The 18564-nt window shown below is 43.8% G+C and overlaps 1 protein-coding gene across 1 annotated transcript in view; it reads left to right on the top strand.

Annotated features, from left to right (window-relative positions):
* Window positions 1-1305: 1305 nt before the first annotated feature.
* Window positions 1306-18564, top strand: part of gabrr2a (gamma-aminobutyric acid type A receptor subunit rho2a) — an 82261-nt gene continuing 65002 nt past the window's right edge. The window contains exons 1-2 of the mRNA XM_086273709.1: window positions 1306-1955; window positions 16228-16334. Coding sequence (XP_086129835.1) covers window positions 1834-1955; window positions 16228-16334 — 229 coding nt within the window. The 5' untranslated portion in view covers window positions 1306-1833. The remainder of the gene's footprint in view (window positions 1956-16227; window positions 16335-18564) is intronic.

Below are 18564 nucleotides of genomic sequence, written 5' to 3'. Positions count from 1 at the left end.
TTTACAGAAGTTACATTTATTTTTAACAAGCAGTTACCGGGTTCCCTCAGTGTCGCCTGCTCTGGTCCCTGGAAGACAATTGACTGTGGTTGCTAGTATCTGCTAGTATCTGAATCACGTCTCAAATTAGAATCGCCAATAATCCAGAGTTTGTTCCGCTTAGTGGGTAAAAATGATTCAAGCCATGTTGGTGGCGTACCAGGGGCTTCTGTTTAGGACTATGCTTCCTCCTGACTGTCACCCAACAATCCTGTTTACCAGCCGCTTGGGACAACCTGCTGGGTGAGAACTAATGGTGGCTATGCTACATGCAGCCGTACCATCTATAGGGGCCTTGTTAGCTACAGTGGCGTGGAGCCAGGTCTCCAGTTCAGCATTCCTGGACTACAGAGTTGTAAACAGGCTGCATTTATGACAAATATCATTATTATTAAAGGAGGCCAATGAGTAGCTAAACATATGACACACTAAGAAGCAGGACAGTGCAGGAGGGACAGGTGAAGAAGCCATGCTGCTAGCGAGTCGGCTACAAACTAAACTAAGCTGACAAATCTCTAAAGACACAGTGATAAATACTGTGAAACAACTAGTGGGTGATTCAGGAGAGAATGCACTTTGGATAAAGCATGTGACGATCACACAATGAAATAAGATGTTATCTGTGAGTTTTTCCTTAAAAAACACCACTGTGTGTTGTAACAGGAACAGGAAGTGATGCTCTAAGGCAGAGAGAGCCAATCCCACGTGAGAGCCTAAAATAAGTGGACTTATCAGTACTGATTTGTTAGTCTATTTTTTGTATGTATGATTGGTCCTAAAGACATACTGTTTACTATTATTCATACAAATATATGTTGGCTTTGTCACAGGAGTAGAATTTTGATGGAGCTCCATGTGCAGCATACCCATATGGAAAAGAAATAGTAAAAGCTTACATGATTTACTCATGAAAGTGGCCACTTTCTCATTACTTTCATATATTGTTTTAGGAAGTATCCAAAACATACAAGTTTCATATAATTTTTCAAGGGATCTTATATCTGTTTTCACTCTTATATGCTTTTCATACAAGTTTCACACAAGGCAGATACAAACTTTATAAGATTTATATATATCTTTTCCATATGGGTATAAATGGTCTCCTGCTAAGTACAGCTGCAAATCACACCAACATAAGATATCATGTGACTTGGTGGATATTTCTGCCCAGATCCCCAGAAATGCTTCAGCCAGCGCTGCATTGAATGGTTGCATTTAAAATGTTCCAACATGCCTCTGAGCTGGGTGAAACGTGATTCCTGTGATGAGGTTTTTATTTATTTTTTATTTAGAGGGGGTTATAATCTGGCTCTCTTGTGTCATACCAAGCAGCATAATCTCTCTCTCGCTCTGTGTGTGTGTGTGTCTGTGTGTGTCTGTGTGCGCGCGCGGGCGAACTGTCTTTGTGAGAACCATCTTGACGTTTGTGGTGGACCTTTTAAGAACGGCAGAAAGTAATGTTTAAGGTTGGAGTTAGCATAGATACAGGGAATTCATTATCTGTCAGTCCTCACAGTGGCAGTCTTACTTGTATGTGTGTGTTTCCTCTCGGTGCATGCAGGCTGCAGATGTTCCTCTCGCGCTCTCTCGCTCGCGGGAAATAAGTGCAGGCAGAGTGCAGGATCACACACAGACACGTTCCTCTCCAGCTGCCTCGTGAGGCAGAGTGTGATGCCATGAGCGAGACAACGTCCATCCTCTGCTGACAACCATGAGCAACCGACTGATTCCTGCTGTAATGAACCGTCTGAAAAGGACTTTTAAGGGACTCGCCGGTAGATTCACGCAGTCAAGATGCGTTATTTGACCAAATCTCTGATTTTATTTCTATATTTTGCCATTACCGGGGAATGTTATAAGCACGGTCACCGGGTGCGAAGGTGGGCCGGTACTGGGGAGACCCCAAAGCATGGCACGTAAGTGAAAAATACAGAGACAATCAAAGCACGATTAACACGTGGAAATGTGGGTGACTCATCTTAGTAAATTATACGTTTAACAAAACTGTTTATGTCACAAACAAATGTGTTAGTTATCTTACATTAGATATGATGGTTAATGTAGATGCTAAAGATTAATGGATGGCGTGTGATGTTAGAAATATTTAATCTAAGGCGACATTAACCACAGCTGCTCTACCTAAAATCAGTTGAAATTGTTTAGCAAAGAATGGTGTTGATCAAAATGGTGTAGAGGCGTTTGAGTTGAAATTAAAGGTTTTGTCGTTGATTTATTTTAGATGTAAATAGTGTTTTTTAAAATCCCTGAACTTTGTGCACTGCATCAATAAGGTGTGGTCAGAGCTGAATGTCAGTGTGATTATATCTCCTGCTTATGATTATTAATCATTGTACTGGTTATTTTGATTATTTATGACTATTTATTCTTATATATGGCTTAACAGCAATCTATGGACTGCGCTGACTGTCAAAGTGCGCTACCAAACGTGTGTTCGCTGAATAATGCTCTTAATAGAAATTTCAGAATTAGAGACCTGTTCAAGGATGCACTGAGAGGTCGTCAGAGACCTCTAAAGAAGAAAAGCATCTGTAACTTGTTGAATTGCATAAAACAGCAAACAGACTTCTGTGTTAATGAGAAGTGGTGTAAGAGCAGAAGTAATATAGTGCACATGGTGTGATATTGATATATGGTTGCAGGAAATAATTTACAATGCTTTAACATTTTCTATATTTCAGCAAAAATATAACCAAAACATCAGAGTTTTATACAGATGCTAAAAGCCAATGCAGAGATCCTAGTTGAATAAAATACATGACAATATTGAAATTGGACTGGTTCTTATGTCCTGCTTTTTGCCTTGCTTGACCATTCGTTATTCCATTATATGTGCTTTATATATATTACATCCATTAATACAAGCATCTTTTTCTATGCCTGAGTGCTTTCTGTATAGCATTCACAGACATTGTGGGGTGGCTGTAGCTCAGGTGGTAGAGCAGGTCACCTACTCACCGGACGATTGGTGGTTCGATCCCAGGCTCCTCCAGTCTACATACCAAATATCCTTGGCATGTAACCCCATGTTGCTCTCCGATGCATCCATTGGAGTGTGAATGCAAGTGAATGTTGGATAGAAGCACTAAAAACCTTAGATAAAGTGCTTGTGTGAGCAATGGGTATGATTGGGTGAATGCACGAGTTGAGTGCGCTCAGTGAGAGTAGAAAAGCGCTATATAAGAACCAGTCCATTTACCATTTATATTCTATCTGAGAGCAACTTGGGGGTTTTGGTAGCTTGCCCGAAGACACGTTGGCATGTAGACTGGAGCAGGAATCAAACCACCAATATTCCAACTAGCAGATGACCTGGTCTAGCTCCTGAGCCACAGCCATCCGATCTATCAATGGCCATGATTAGTGCCTCTTTGCTGTCTTTCAGTCCAGCTTTGTCCAGCCACTGGTAGGACTTCTGGATATCAGCCACTTCCTCTATCTGCCAGTGGTACATACCATGCAGGGGTCTATCCTTTCATGATGTGTTACGTCCCCACATGAAAGCTAGGCGAAGAGGGTGGGGGACAGTAACAGTTGGATCTGGGTTGAAATGAAAAGAACGCCAGGCAGAGGTATTTAACACAAAATATCTTTATTATAATCAATTACCTCAATATTCATATAAACAATAACAACAAAAAGAGACAGCAACGCTGCTTTAATGATAAATCAGACAAGCCAACCCAATGAGATGGTGACCACTTCAACAAAGAAAACAACTATAAGGCTTCAACAGAAAAAGACAGCAACGCTGCTCTTGGCAATAACCAGGCAGGCCAAACAAAATAATGGAGGCCGCCGTCACCTAAGTGAAACCACTGCTCAGTTAAGAGCTACTCACAAAGAGCCACGCACGGTGGGGCTGGTCACACACACAGCAGGCCTTTTCCACACCTAGACCAGACTCACACACTGACCAGCACAGAGGAAATCCACCAGAAGCCTCTCCCACATCCACACTGCTCTTCTCCAGCTTGTATCACCTCTGAGGGTAATTGGTGGTAAACGAGGGCAGATGAGCAGCAGGTGTGTCCTAAAAGAGAAGGCAGGGGCAGAGAGAGGAGGAGGCGGAGAAAAAACACCACACCCACACAAGGGCAGTTTCAGGAGGCCTGGCTAGGGCTGTAAGACCCCCTCCCATAAATACAAACCAGTGGTTTGTCACAGAATGTCCTACACAAATCTTAAATCTCTCACCTACCATGCACCATAATAATGGTTAGGCATACCCTGCCAAATCTGCCAAGACCTTTTTGATGGGTTGAAAACACTGAATGGGGTTGGCTCAAGTCCCTCAACATAGTGTCCCAAGTGACAGCCAGAAGTTTTTTGAGCCATCACATATGGAGAACCCGTCAGGCAGCTAGAAGGCCTTACAGCAACACTTCTCTGACGCTTCTTCGCTGGGTCATGGCGAAAGGCATGCTGGTTAGCCAGAGGTGCAGGTTGGAATGGTTGTGTCGCACACAATCTGTCACACTGTAGGTCATCTGGACGATGATCAACAGGTGGCAGCTCAGAATTAGTCGACCTCTGACATTCACCAAATGACACCACTGAGCAATTATGCTCCCAATTGTTGCCTATGACTGGCAACCTTGTCTGTTTGTGAACCACAGTTCACTCTTTTGAAAGCAGATCGATTTTGCTTTGAGTTGGCTTTTGAACAGTGAGCAATCAGGTGGCCAGGTTTGTGGCAAAAGAAACAGAGCTTTATTCTGGATCTTGAAACCATGCCAGCATTAGCTTTGTTAGCAGGCACACTCCTAGCCCTCGAGACTGACTGTTTCTGTTTGTAGGTCTTACAATTTGCTACTAAATGGCCAGATTTAAAAGAGTAAAAACATTTTCGGTCTGACCTGGGACAAGGCACAGGCACCTCCCCCCTTGTGCCTTGCTCACCACTAGCACTGCTAGCCTTCGCTAGTGTGTCGTGTCGCTCTTGCTTAATGATACTGGCTTTATGGACGAGTGCGAACTCGTCAGCCAGTGTGGAGACCTGCTGCAAAGTGGAGACTTTCTGTTCATTCAGATATACTGCCATCCGCTCGGAGATGCAATTTTTAAATTCCTCAATGAGAATTAGCTCCCGTACCGAAACTAGGTCTGCAGCTTTACAGGCCATACACCATCGGTCAAAGAGGACACTCTTTTCCCTCACGAAATCCAGGAAGGATTGACCCTGCACCTTTTTCAACCCCCGAAATCGCTGCCTATAAGCCTCGGGGACTAGTTCGTAGGCTAGCAGGATAGCACCTTTCAGTTTGTCGTAATCCAAACTGCACTCAGCGGACAACGAGGAACATACTTCCTGTGCCTTGCCCACCAGCTTGCACTACAGCAGGATGGCCCACGCATCCCGCGGCCAACGCAAGGCTGTTGCTATCCGCTCAAATGATTCAAAATAAATCTCCACCTCAGTGTCACGAAATACAGGGACCAGACGACTATTCCTTCCTACATCAAACTGTACCTCTGTCTGTGACAGCGAAGCCGCCACAGGAGGGGAGGAGGCCTGCTGGAGTTTCAGCTGTCGCAGCTTGACCTTAGTCTCCGCCTCCACCTTCTTCAGCTCAACCTCCCTAGCCCTAGCCAGTTCCACATCCAAACGCCTAAGCTCTAACTCCCTTCTCAGCTGGAACTCTCTCTCACGCTCCTCCTTTTCCAGCTGGAGACGAGCCAGGCGGACTTTGAGCCTAGCATCCTTCTTAAAACCCTCTGATGACTGGGTGGAGAGCGGATCAAAACGGGGCAGCGTCATTGGCCCACCCTCGGGCAGCCCCTGGCCCACAGGTGTACACACTGACGTTTCTACGACCTGGCTTGGAACATGAGGCGCTGCACTTGGTCCATCCGGACCGGGTGTGCTCGGTGGTTCTTGCATTACAACCACCCTCTTCTCCAACAACCCAGACACCAGAGCGGCCTTCACGGGCGATCGTGGCTCAAGAGTTGGGCGTTTGCCTTGTAATCGGAAGGTTGCCGGTTCGAGCCCCGGCTTGGACAGTCTTGGTCGTTGTGTCCTTGGGCAAGACACTTCACCCGTTGCCTACTGGTGGTGGTCAGAGGGCCCGGTGGCGCCAGTGTCCGGCAGCCTCGCCTCTGTCAGTGCGCCCCAGGGTGGCTGTGGCTACAATGTAGCTTGCCATCACCAGTGTGTGAATGTGTGTGTGAATGGGTGGATGACTGGATATGTAAAGCGCTTTGGGGTCCTTAGGGACTAGTAAAGCGCTATATAAATACAGGCCATTTACCATTCAGCTCCGCTTTGCGTAGACCAGTGGAGACACTGATCCTGTAATATGTTGCCACCTCATGCAGATCCCTTGTCTTCCTCTTCTTTATTGGGTTTCTGCTGCCTGAAGCATTCATTGAGCGCACAGTCAGTTGGAGCCATCTTGCTGATATATTCTTGGATGTTTGTCTCATCCTGGACTGTGGTACTGACACTCACCAGTCCCTAGCCTCCTTTCTTTCGCTTAGCATACAGCTTTGGGGTGCTGGACTTGGGTCAGAAGCTACTTGTAGCTGTCCTCTGTGTCTGCAATGTTGCCATCTGGCGGTTCAATCCCCTCAGATCTGACTATGTTCCCTCTCTTTGTTATCATCCAACAACACTTCTCCAGTCCAAATGACATTCCGATGCCAATTCCTTTCTGTGCCCCACTCATGTTTTGAGCCATATGCCTATTCATCTTAGCTGCTATGATGCCTGACAGGAGCTTCCATGTGGTGCTGAGGCAGGTTATTGGATGGTAGTTGGATGGGACTGGTCCCTTATGGGGGTCCTTAGGGATCAACACTGTCTGGCCTTTGGTTAGCTATTCCGAGTGTGTCTCATTGACTAGCAGCTGGTTCATTTACAGTGGGGCAAAAAAGTATTTAGTTAGCCACCGATTGTGCAAGTTCCCCCACCTAAAATGATGACAGAGGTCAGTAATTTGCACCAGAGGTACACTTCAACTGTGAGAGACAGAATGTGAAAAAAAAATCCATGAATCCACATGGTAGGATTTGTAAAGAATTTATTGGTAAATCAGGGTGGAAAATAAGTATTTGGTCAATAACAAAAATACAACTCAATACTTTGTAACATAACCTTTGTTGGCAATAACAGAGGTCAAACGTTTACTATAGGTCTTTACCAGGTTTGCACACACAGTAGCTGGTATTTTGGCCCATTCCTCCATGCAGATCTTCTCGAGAGCAGTGATGTTTTGGGGCTGTCGCCGAGCAACACGGACTTTCAACTCCCGCCACAGATTTTCTATGGGGTTGAGGTCTGGAGACTGGCTAGGCCACTCCAGGACTTTCAAATGCTTCTTACGGAGCCACTCCTTTGTTGCCCGGGCGGTGTGTTTTGGATCATTGTCATGTTGGAAGACACAGCCTCGTTTCATCTTCAAAGTTCTCACTGATGGAAGGAGGTTTTGGCTCAAAATCTCACGATACATGGCCCCATTCATTCTGTCCTTAACACGGATCAGTCGTCCTGTCCCCTTGGCAGAAAAACAGCCCCATAGCATGATGTTTCCACCCCCATGCTTCACAGTAGGTATGGTGTTCTTGGGATGCAACTCAGTATTCTTCTTCCTCCAAACACGACGAGTTGAGTTTATACCAAAAAGTTCTACTTTGGTTTCATCTGACCACATGACATTCTCCCAATCCTCTGCTGTATCATCCATGTGCTCTCTGGCAAACTTCAGACGGGCCTGGACATGCACTGGCTTCAGCAGCGGAACACGTCTGGCACTGCGGGATTTGATTCCCTGCCGTTGTAGTGTGTTACTGATGGTGACCTTTGTTACTTTGGTCCCAGCTCTCTGCAGGTCATTCACCAGGTCCCCCCGTGTGGTTCTGGGATCTTTGCTCACCGTTCTCATGATCATTTTGACCCCACGGGATGAGATCTTGCGTGGAGCCCCAGATCGAGGGAGATTATCAGTGGTCTTGTATGTCTTCCATTTTCTGATGATTGCTCCCACAGTTGATTTTTTCACACCAAGCTGCTTGCCTATTGTAGATTCACTCTTCCCAGTCTGGTGCAGGTCTACAATACTTTTCCTGGTGTCCTTCGAAAGCTCTTTGGTCTTGGCCATGGCGGAGTTTGGAGTCTGACTGTTTGAGGCTGTGGACAGGTGTCTTTTATACAGATGATGAGTTCAAACAGGTGCCATTCATACAGGTAACGAGTGGGGGACAGAAAAGCTTCTTACAGAAGACGTTACAGGTCTGTGAGAGCCAGAGATTTTCCCTGTTTGAGGTGACCAAATACTTATTTTCCACCCTAATTTACGAATAAATTCTTTACAAATCCTACCATGTGGATTCATGGATTTTTTTTTCACATTCTGTCTCTCACAGTTGAAGTGTACCTCTGGTGCAAATTACTGACCTCTGACATCATTTTAAGTCGGGGAACTTGTACAATCGGTGGCTGACTAAATACTTTTTTGCCCCACTGTATGCTGCCAGATGCTCGTGGCAGTCTGCTTCTTCTGTCAGTAGGCGTGAACCATATCGGGGCCTGGTGCTGTCCAACTCTTCATACTGGAGACCCTTTCTTGATATCTGCCTCTGTGATGGTTACTGGACCTTGTTCAGGGAGGTTGCTGTGGTGTCCTCTTAGATCCACTACCCACTGAGCATTGCTGTTGTGGGTTGTGTTCTTTTCCTATATGCTCTTCCAGTATTGCTCCATGATGATATCTCCCCCCTGTCATCCTGGCTCCCACTTGCCGTTGCATGTGTATTGTACCTCATCAATCTCTAGCTGTGAGAGCAGTCCCTTCCTCTGAATGCTGGAACACTGAGCTTCTAGTTGATTTGCCGTCAATGTGGATGTTGGGCATCAAAGATTCTATAGTCCCCTCATCCTATTCATGTAACCCCTTTTGCTGGGGTTACTTGTGTAGTAGTATTCCAACAGCACCCTATTTTCATGTCTTGCCCACCGATGCCTTCGTATTCCAGTAGCTCACTTCTCATCAGGGTGCCCTGGTTCCTCAACACCTGAGCTTGTTGATCTGGTCGACATCCGAGCCAGTATGACTTCATATTTATCTCTCTCGCTCATGGCTGCCACAGGCTTGGTTAGCATGGGGGTCTAGCCTAGGATCCTTACTGGATACAGACGCCCCAGACAGGAATCAAACTTGCCCTACCGCACGCAGCTGAAAGAAAAACAGCACCCAAGAGCCATCAGAGCCCTTGGTTATGACCCAGATCCAGGTTATGACCAAAGTCCCCGGTCAAGCCCCCCACGAAACCAACCCTTAGTTAACCCTATAAAAGCCTTAAAATAAATAAGCTCTAGTATCCCATCCCACGTTTAGAGTCACCTCTGCTTGCTGCAGGTTTCACTGCAGTAGAAAGTGGGATGGCTGCTGTCAGCCGTTCTTTCACTCCACCTGAGCTCACTGTTTTTATAATGGCTCCACCTCTTTCCAGTGTGTGTGTTTGTGTGTGTGTAGACAGACTCAGGCTCCATCTTAAACCATGACAGCCTCATCCTCTCTGCTACTGTTGTGTTATTAGTGTTTTGTTTAAAACTGGGCGGTTGTTTGGGCCTAATGTAGTTTTATTTGCATGTTGTTCCTAAGTACAGTCAGGGAAAAAATTATTTGAACCCCAGCTGGTAAGTTTATTTGAACAGTGAGAGACAGAACAATAACAAAAAAATCCAGAAAAATGCATTTCAAAAAAGTCATAAATTAATTTGCATTTTCATGATAGAAATAAGTATTTGCTCCCTTTGCAAAACGTGCTTTAGTACTTGTTGGCAAAACTTTTGTTGGCAGTCACAGAGGTCAGATGTGTCTTGTATTTGCCCAGAAGTTTTTCACACATCTCAGGGGAAATTTTGCCCCATTCCTTTTTGCACATCCTCTCCAAGTCCATGTTTCGTGGCTGTTGTTTGGCAAGTTCAAGTTCAAATTTTATTCGCCACATGCAGTGGCAGGTTGCCCTGCAGTGGAATGAACCCGCCCCCTGACCTTACACACACAACACAGACATCACATGGGAATACAAGTCAGAGAACAGTTGCATTACAGAAAAAAAACACTGAAATATACACTACAATGGGAAAGTACAAGAGGAAAAAAAGAGACCTCTACTCATGCTGGGCTATAGAGGACAGCATGAGAACAGGAAACAAAAAAACTCCTCTGCACAGAAAGCACTTAAATGTCCACAGTACAACATTATAGAGAGCACGTGACCAGCAACAGGGTTGGGTAGGGGATAAGGAGTAATCCCAGGCAACACAGCAGCCATCCTGTCACTGCGCCGACTCTCCAGCGCAGGCCCAGACCCGCCTCGTGTTCCCAGGAGGCAACAAGCATCGAAGGCATTGGAAGGGAAGGGGGGATGTGTGAGTGCTTATCAGTGTAAATGTATGTGTGTGTGTGTCCATAGTTCAGCTGAGAAAGTGTCCTCCGCCCTATCATGCTAAGTAAACAGTCTTCCAGCCAAACCAGGTGGCCTTGCATAGAGTGGGAAGAACAGTCTAAACACAGTCGTTACCAGGGAGTTTTTGTTCGACTCCAGCCTTGAGCCCACAGCTGGCGCCGAGGGGGTATCCGCATTTGATGTTGATGTTGTTGATTTTTCTTTTATGCGAGCAGCTCATGAGAATTTCAAAGCTGTTCTTTAACACTCCGACACTGGTCTCTCAATCTCCCGTTGGAGAACCGCGAGCTACCAAACTTGTCATTTGTCATTTGCGGTCCGTGGTCTTGTCATTCTTGTGCTCAGAGAGCCGATTCTGAGAACTCACGACTGCAGTGAGCTGTTCCACGATGTAATCCAACTTTCGCTCAGAGATGTTATTCTGAGCTGACTTTTCCTTGATGTAACCCAATATACAACTCGAACCTTTAGCTCCCTCCACAGATTTTCTATTGGATTAAGGTCTGGAGACTGACTAGGCCACTCCAAGACCTTGATATGCTTCTTCTTGAGCCAATTCATTGTTGCCTTCGCCATGTGTTTTGGATCATTGTCATGCTGGAATACACCACCCACGACCCATTTTCAATGCCCTGGCTGAAGAAGGAAGTTCTCACCCAAGATGTAATGGTACATGGCCCCATCCATCCTCCCTTTTATGCGGTGCAGTTTTCCTGTCCCCGTGGCAGAAAAACACCCCCAAAGTATAATTTTCCACCTTCGTGTTTGAGGCTGGGGATGGTGTTCTTGAAATTATAGGCAGCATTCCTCCTCCTACAAACATGGCAAGTTGAGTTGATGCCTATCATCAGAAGGCATAGCATAGAGTTTCACTGCTATGCAGATGACACACAACTTTATCTATCTCTGAAACCAAATAACACACCAATTAGTTAAACTGCAGGAATGTCTTAAAGACATAAAGATCTGGATGACCTGTAATTTTTTGCTTCTAAATTCAGATCAAACTGAGGTTATTGTAGTCGACCCTGAAATAGAAATATGGTATCTAACCAGATTCTTACTCTGGATGGCATTACCTTGGCCTCCAGTAACACTGTGAGGAACCTTGGAGTCATTTTTGACCAGGACATGTTCTTCAACGCACATATTTAACAAGTATGTAGGACTGCTTTCTTCCATCTGGGCAGTATCTCTAAAATTAGAAATATCCTGTCTCAGAGTGGCGCTGAAAAACTAGTTCATGCATTTATTACTTCTAGGCTGGACTAGGGCTGCTCAATTAATCGAATTTTAATCACGATTACGATCTGGGCTTTCAACGATCATTAAAAATGACTGAGCCGATTATTAGCCCCTCCCTCATTTATCCGCAACACCTTAAAGGCCGGTCCGTGAAAATATTGTCGGGCATAAACCGATCCGTGGCGCAAAAAAGGGTGGAGACCGCTGATTAAGAGGACCCGAGGGAAGCTCGGAAAGCTAAGCAGAAGTTATTTGGAGAGGAGAGTGACTGCCGTTGGTTGAAAAGAGAGGTTAAAAAAAAACTTCAGTGGTGTTGCACACTATTTTATATTATTTTTTAAAGTCATTATTCAATACATTGTTATTGTTAACCCTTTAAAGCCGGTCAGAGCTGCACGCTCCGTTTTGTGTAACTATTTTTAAATCCCTGAAGAACCCTGAGCCCTGTAAGCTAGGGCAATAATTTTTTTTTGCATATGAAACCAGAGGAGTTGTACTTACATCTTATGACATCAGCTTGTCCTCGGTCACGGTTTCCTTCCACATAAAGCTTTGCAAAAATTGCATAAAAAGCGCTTGCAGGAACAAAAACATAATATTCCAGAAACACGCTTTGCCGATCCGATTAGCTGTTCGTAACACTTCCAACAGTGAAACAGAAGTCAGTGTGAATTATCGCGTATGTCCGCCATTTCCTGCCCGAAAACGGAAATGACGTCATTTTCGCGGAAAATGTAGTTTTTTACTTGTAGGCCTTAAAAGCCTATACTGGTGTTTTATAAGTCATGTTTGACTTTTCTGAATAGTTTCTGTGATGCTTAGAACTCGAATTGCACTGCTGGAAATAGTTTATTTTGATGCACATGCTGTTTTCTTTGCAAATTTGCATCATAGGATTGTTTTTTCGTTTTTCCTGCAGTATATAAAAATTGGTGTATCTCCAAAATAAAACTATGAAGACACTCAAAATAAATTTCGTGTTGTTGTAAACTATTTTTTGCAACTTTTTTGTATTTAAAGTTTTGAGGGATAAACCTCTTAAATTTCTCCAAGTAGAAATATATGTAAAAAACAAAACAAAAATGATTTAATTTTTTCGTAGTTTATTGCACTTTTTTGCAATTAATGTAGTTACTATGGACTTAACGCATACATATTATTAAAATATGGGCTATAATAGTTGTATAGCAACTTGAAATGCTCCCACAAATGGCACTACAACATGTAAAAAAAATAATATAAGCTCTGGCGGACTTGGTTCTATAGTAGGTCGTAAGGGTTAAATAAATGTCGTCAAATAATCAAGATCTCAATTTCAGTAAAAAATAATCGTGATTATCATTTTTGCCATAATCGAGCAGCCCTAGGCTGGACTACTGTAATTCATTATTATCAGGATGTCCTAAAAACTCCCTGAAAAGCCTTCAGTTAATCCAAAATGCTGCAGAAAGAGTCCTGACAGGGACTAGAAAGAGAGAGCAGATTTCTCCTATATTGGCTTCCCTTCATTGGCTTCCTGTTAAATCCAGAATTGAATTCAAAATCCTGCTCCTCACGTACAGGCTCTTAAATAATCAGGCCCCATCTTATCTTAATGACCTTGTAGTACCATATCACCCTATTAGAGCACTTCACTCTCACGCTGCAGATTTACTTGTTGTTCCTAGAGTATTTAAAAGTAGAATGGGAGGCAGAGCCTTCAGTTTTCAGGCCCCTCTTCTGTGGAACCAGCTTAAAGTTTGGATTCAGGAGACAGACACTATCTCTACTTTTAAGATTAGGCTTCAAACTTTCCTTTTTGCTAAAGCATATAGTTAGGGCTGGACCAGGTGATCCTGAATCCTCCCTTAGTTATGCTGCAATAGGTGTAGGCTGCTGGAGGATTCCCATGATGCACTTTCTTCTTCAATCACCTTTCTCACTTATGTGTTAATTGGGTCTGCAACCCAGTGTTTTGTGGTTGTGGATTAATTTATATTCCTTGATTATTGTTATTCACGGTTTTGATTTTCTCATTATCGTCTTCTGCTTGTGTTTTATTTTTAGTTCCTAGAATTTAGGTTTCTGTTACTTTGTCTTCCCTGTGTCCCATTTCTAGTCACTCGTCTCCACGTTCCCTGTTTCCCATGTCAGTTGTGTTTCTGTGTCTCAGAGTCTAGTTTGTGTCTTTGTGATTGTCTCATGTTTCCTGTTTTACTTTGACGGTCCCTTGTCCCATGTCACTGTATCTAGTTTTGCTTCCCCTTTAGTCCCAGCTGTGTTCCCCTCCTGTTTCCCATTCCATCATTACTCCCTTATGTATTTAAGCCCTGAGTTTTCCTTTGCCCTTTGTCGTGTTTCTGGTCTTTTTACACTTCTAATTTCTCAGTGTTTTATCCTTAGTTTTATGCTCTAGGTTTTTGGTTTGTTTTCTGTAAGTTATATTATGAAGGATGTTTTTTTTGTTTTGTTTTTTTAGCAAATAAGGTTGCCACTTTAAGTTCACCTTTTGAGTTTGAGTCCTGCATCCTGCCTGCCAGATAGACCTCTGCATTGAAATGTACTTCTTATTAATCTCTAGCTCTCTTCCAAAGCATGTCTTTTATCCCTCTTCCTTCTCTCACCCCAACCGGTCGAAGCAGATGGCCCGCCCCTCCCTGAGCCTGGTTCTGCTGGAGGTTACTTCCTGTCAAAAGGGAGATTTTCCTTCTCACTGTCAACAAAGTGCTTGCTCATAAGGGGTCATGATATTTGGGTTTTTCTCTGTATTTTTCTCTGAGGCGACCGTGGCTCAGGGGATTGGGAAGCTCATCTGTAACTGGAAGGTTGCCGGTTCAATCCCCCTACTCTCTCCGTCCTGGTCGTTGTGTCCTTGGGCAAGACACTTTACCCTACCGCCTACTGGTGTTGGCCAGAGGGGCTGATGGCACGATATGGCAGCATCGCTTCTGTCAGTCTGCCCCAGGGCAGCTGTGGCTACAACTGTAGCTGCCTCCACCAGTGTGTGAATGTGAGAGTGAATGAATAGTGGATTTGTAAAGTGCTTTGGGTGCCTAGAAAAGCGCTATATAAATGCAGTCTATTATTATGTATTATTGCAGGGTCTACCTTACAATATAAAACACCTTGAGGCAACTGTTGATTTGGCGCTGTATAAATAAAATTGAAAAAATTGAATTGAATGCCAAAGAGCTTGATTTTGGTCGCATCTGACTATGAGCTTGTTGTCACATCGTCCCTCGTAGCTGTGTGATTTCCTGTGCTTCGTGTTCCTTTGTAACTCCTAGTTTTCCATTCCCTAGTCTTAGTTTCAAGTTTTCCAGTTTAGTATTCTATGGTTTTTCAGCAAAATAAAGCTGCCTTTTTTTAGTTCATCCTCATGTGTACGAAGTCCTGCATTTGGGTCCTAATCCTGCCTGCCACACAGTGGAATCATGGCACTGGGAAGGTTCACCACTATTCCTTGTTTTCTTTATTTGTGCATAATGGCTCTCACTGTGGAGTTCTCAAAGCCTTACAGATGGCTTTGTGACCCTTTCCAGACTGATAGAAGTCTAACTTTATTACTCAGCTGTTTCTTTAGATCGAGGATACTTTTTGAGATCTTTTAGCCTGCTTCACTTTGTCAGACATGTTCTATTTGAGTGATTTCTGCCAGATCTGCAAGTAATCAGGACTTAGCTTTCCAAAAAATGTGGACAATTACAGTTCAATCCTGATTTAACAAGAGGGGCAATTACTTTTTCACTCAGGGCCAGGTAGGTTTTCTCCTTTTTAAGCCACAAATGAATGCTCTAACAGAGGAGTCATTACAACACATGGCTTGAGGCAACTGTTGTTGTGATTTGGCACAATTTGAATAAGACTGAATTGAATTGAATTTAACCAATGTGTAAAGCAATACACTGTAGCTCAGGTGGCAGAGCAGGTCAGCCACTAATCAGAAGGTCGGTGGTTCGATCCCAGGCTGCATCCTGGCTGCATGCCAAATATCCTTGGGCAAGATACTAACCCCGTGTTTGCCTACTGGTGGTGGTCAGAGGGCCCGGTGGCGCCTGTGTCCGGCAGCCTCGCCTCTGTCAGTGCACCCCAGGGCAGCTGTGGCTACAATGTAGCTTGCTATCGCCAGTGTGTGAATGTGTGTGTGAATGGGTGGATGACTGAATGTAGTGTAAAGCGCTTTGGGGTCCTATGGACTAGAAAAGCGCTATACAAATGCAGGCCATTTACAAATGCAGGCCATTTACAATACCCCAGCATGGCCTCTACTCAACAAAAACACAAATACTGTAATTGTACAAACAGTACAAACAATAAACTCAATCACTCTGGTGTCAAACAGAGTGACTGATTTGCTTATGTTGAACTGAACTTTTCAATCATCAATCATATCGGCATAAATCAGTTCATACATTTCTTATTCAGTGCATATTATTTTGTACCATTCTTTCCTGGTGCATTATTTTTTAATTCTTAATAATCAAAACTGTTTAAATCAGCTATCTGACAGTGACTGTCATCCTGCTGTAGCTCCTTGTCAAAGAAGCCTCCAGATGTGACGAAATCTCGCAAAATGAAGACAGAACACCTGCTCAAAGTAGATGACCATGACTTCACCATGAGGCCAGCATTTGGAGGTAGGTGTAGAAATTTCTGCTTTTGTTTGTCTTTCACATAGCATTAGATGTTGATTAAAAGTCAGGGTTGAATTACATAAGGGATTAGCATTGAGCTGCTTCTTGCAATGGTAATGGACAAGTGTCTATGGTGTTTGCAGAAAAATTGTGATCTGTAGTGAGAGTAGGGAGCAGGTAAAGAGAGTGTCAAGAGTATGGGGTATTTCTCCTGTTGTTGTGGACTATCTGGTCCCTGGGAGGTGTTCTGGGCATGTCTCACCAAACCCTAAACCCTCCATGCATGGTAATAAGCTTTTTCAGGTTTGTGCATGATAGGCCATAAGTGTTGATTGCCCAGATCTTGTAATTCTCACAGGAACACATGGTAGGTTATTGGCCAGTAGTTGATGGGACCTTCTGGGGATCCTTTGGGATCAGAACTTCAGTTAGCCATTACTGGTTTATTTGTTCTACCAGAGGCTACTGGATCCTTTTCAGGGAGGTTGCTGTGGTCTGCTCTTAGATCCACTAGCCACTGAGCATTGATGTTATGGGTTGCGTCCTTCTCCCTCACGCTTTTCCAGTATTGCTCTGTCTCCAGCCTTGGTGGGGCTGTTCGCATATTGTTGCCCTGCCACTGAGAATACACCTTAGATAGTTCAATGGAGTACAGCTGGTTTATTCTCCTGCCTCCTTTCTCTCTGGTATACCTCTATAAGTGACTGGCCAAGGCTGAGAGTCTTTCCTTGGCAGTTTTCAACGCCTAAGGCATGGACAGCTTGCTGTACTTCTTAAGCAACCCTTTCTTCATCACACCTTTCTGCAGTATCAATAGTTGGCTTACTTCCCTCCACACTCTCCTCTAGTCCTTTTCTCCATAGAGGGTACTTGTGGCAGTTTGTCTTATAGCCAAGCATCTCTGTGATCACTGCTGCTTTGGTGTAGATCAGCTGATTGGTTTTGGTGATGGTCACAGTAGGTGTAGTCTGTAATGCTGCATTCACGTCCTGTAGTAGACCTTCAGAGGATACGTTATAGAGTCTTGGTAATCTGCCACATAGTGTCCAGGTCCAGCTTTCTTATACTTTCCTATCTCTCAGGTGAGCAGCTCTCACACTTAACACACCTTCAGTAGTTAACCATGGTATCAAATCTTGGCTGGGGTTGAAATCTCCCCACTGACCAGACGTCCTGGCTCCCCTTTGTCGTAGCATTTGTGTTGTACCTCATTGATCCGCAGTTGTAACAGCAGTTGCTTCTTCCAAATCTTGGAACACTAAGCTACTTGTTGAATTCACTGTCAGTCCTGATGCTGGGTATCAACGCTTCCATAGGTCTCACATCCTCTTCATGTAACTCCCTTCTTATTCCAGTACCCCACTACTCATCATTGTTTACAGGTTCCCCAACACCTGAGTCAGACCTTGTCACACAATTTTTTTCCTTCTGATGTTTAAACCTTTTTGAGTTACTAGTTAAAATATATTTTTTTAATCTACTTGTAATAGGTTAGATAAACATAATAATATTTAATTGATAAACTTGAGTATATACAGAAATTTACGCTTAGGTCTTGGTGGAATTGTGTCTCTTTTCCAGAGTCCAATTTTTGTGGTGTCCTTAAAACTCAGTGGAGATTTTATTAAGTTATTTGTACGTTAACATCCACCCACATCTCTGTACAGGAGACAGGTGGAAAGCAATTAAAGCTGATTCTTCTTCTTTAATAGAGTCAAACCAACCAAATGCATCATTATGGATTTTATTTAATTTCACAGTACCAATCAGTAAACTATTGCTTAGAAACTCAAAGCTTTGACTCATGAAGGCTTGACTGCCAGTAAAGTACACTTTTCTTCTTGATACAATCCCACTGATTTTCCTATATCACCATCTGGATGGGGCCAAAGCCCATGACTGGCACCTATTTATTGACTTTTCTTCAGCATTTAATAATATCCAGCTACATCTCCTAGCTGATAAGCTTCTTAACCAGTTTAAACGTGATTTTAATCTTGTTGGTTGGATTTTAGACTTTTTAACTGACAGATCTCAGTGTGTGTGAGAGTAAACGGCTGTTTTTCCAATCAGCTGAATTCTTCCACTGGTTCACCACAGCTTTGTTTTCTCTCTCCCCTGCTATATATTTTGTACACTAATGACTGTCATAGTACACAGGCTGAAAGGCATTTCATTAAATATGCAGATGACACAGTCATTGTACGCGTCCTTCATGGTGAAGAGTATTCCC

This window comes from Aulonocara sp. 'chitande type north' Nkhata Bay, linkage group LG19 (assembly GCF_057382095.1).
Source record: "Aulonocara sp. 'chitande type north' Nkhata Bay isolate Kocher_YH1m ecotype deep benthic linkage group LG19, A_spYH_male_GT1.1, whole genome shotgun sequence".
Lineage (NCBI taxonomy): Eukaryota > Metazoa > Chordata > Actinopteri > Cichliformes > Cichlidae > Aulonocara > Aulonocara sp. 'chitande type north' Nkhata Bay.
Note: the sequence above shows the minus strand (reverse complement) of the source record. Positions and strands in the feature narration are given on the sequence as shown.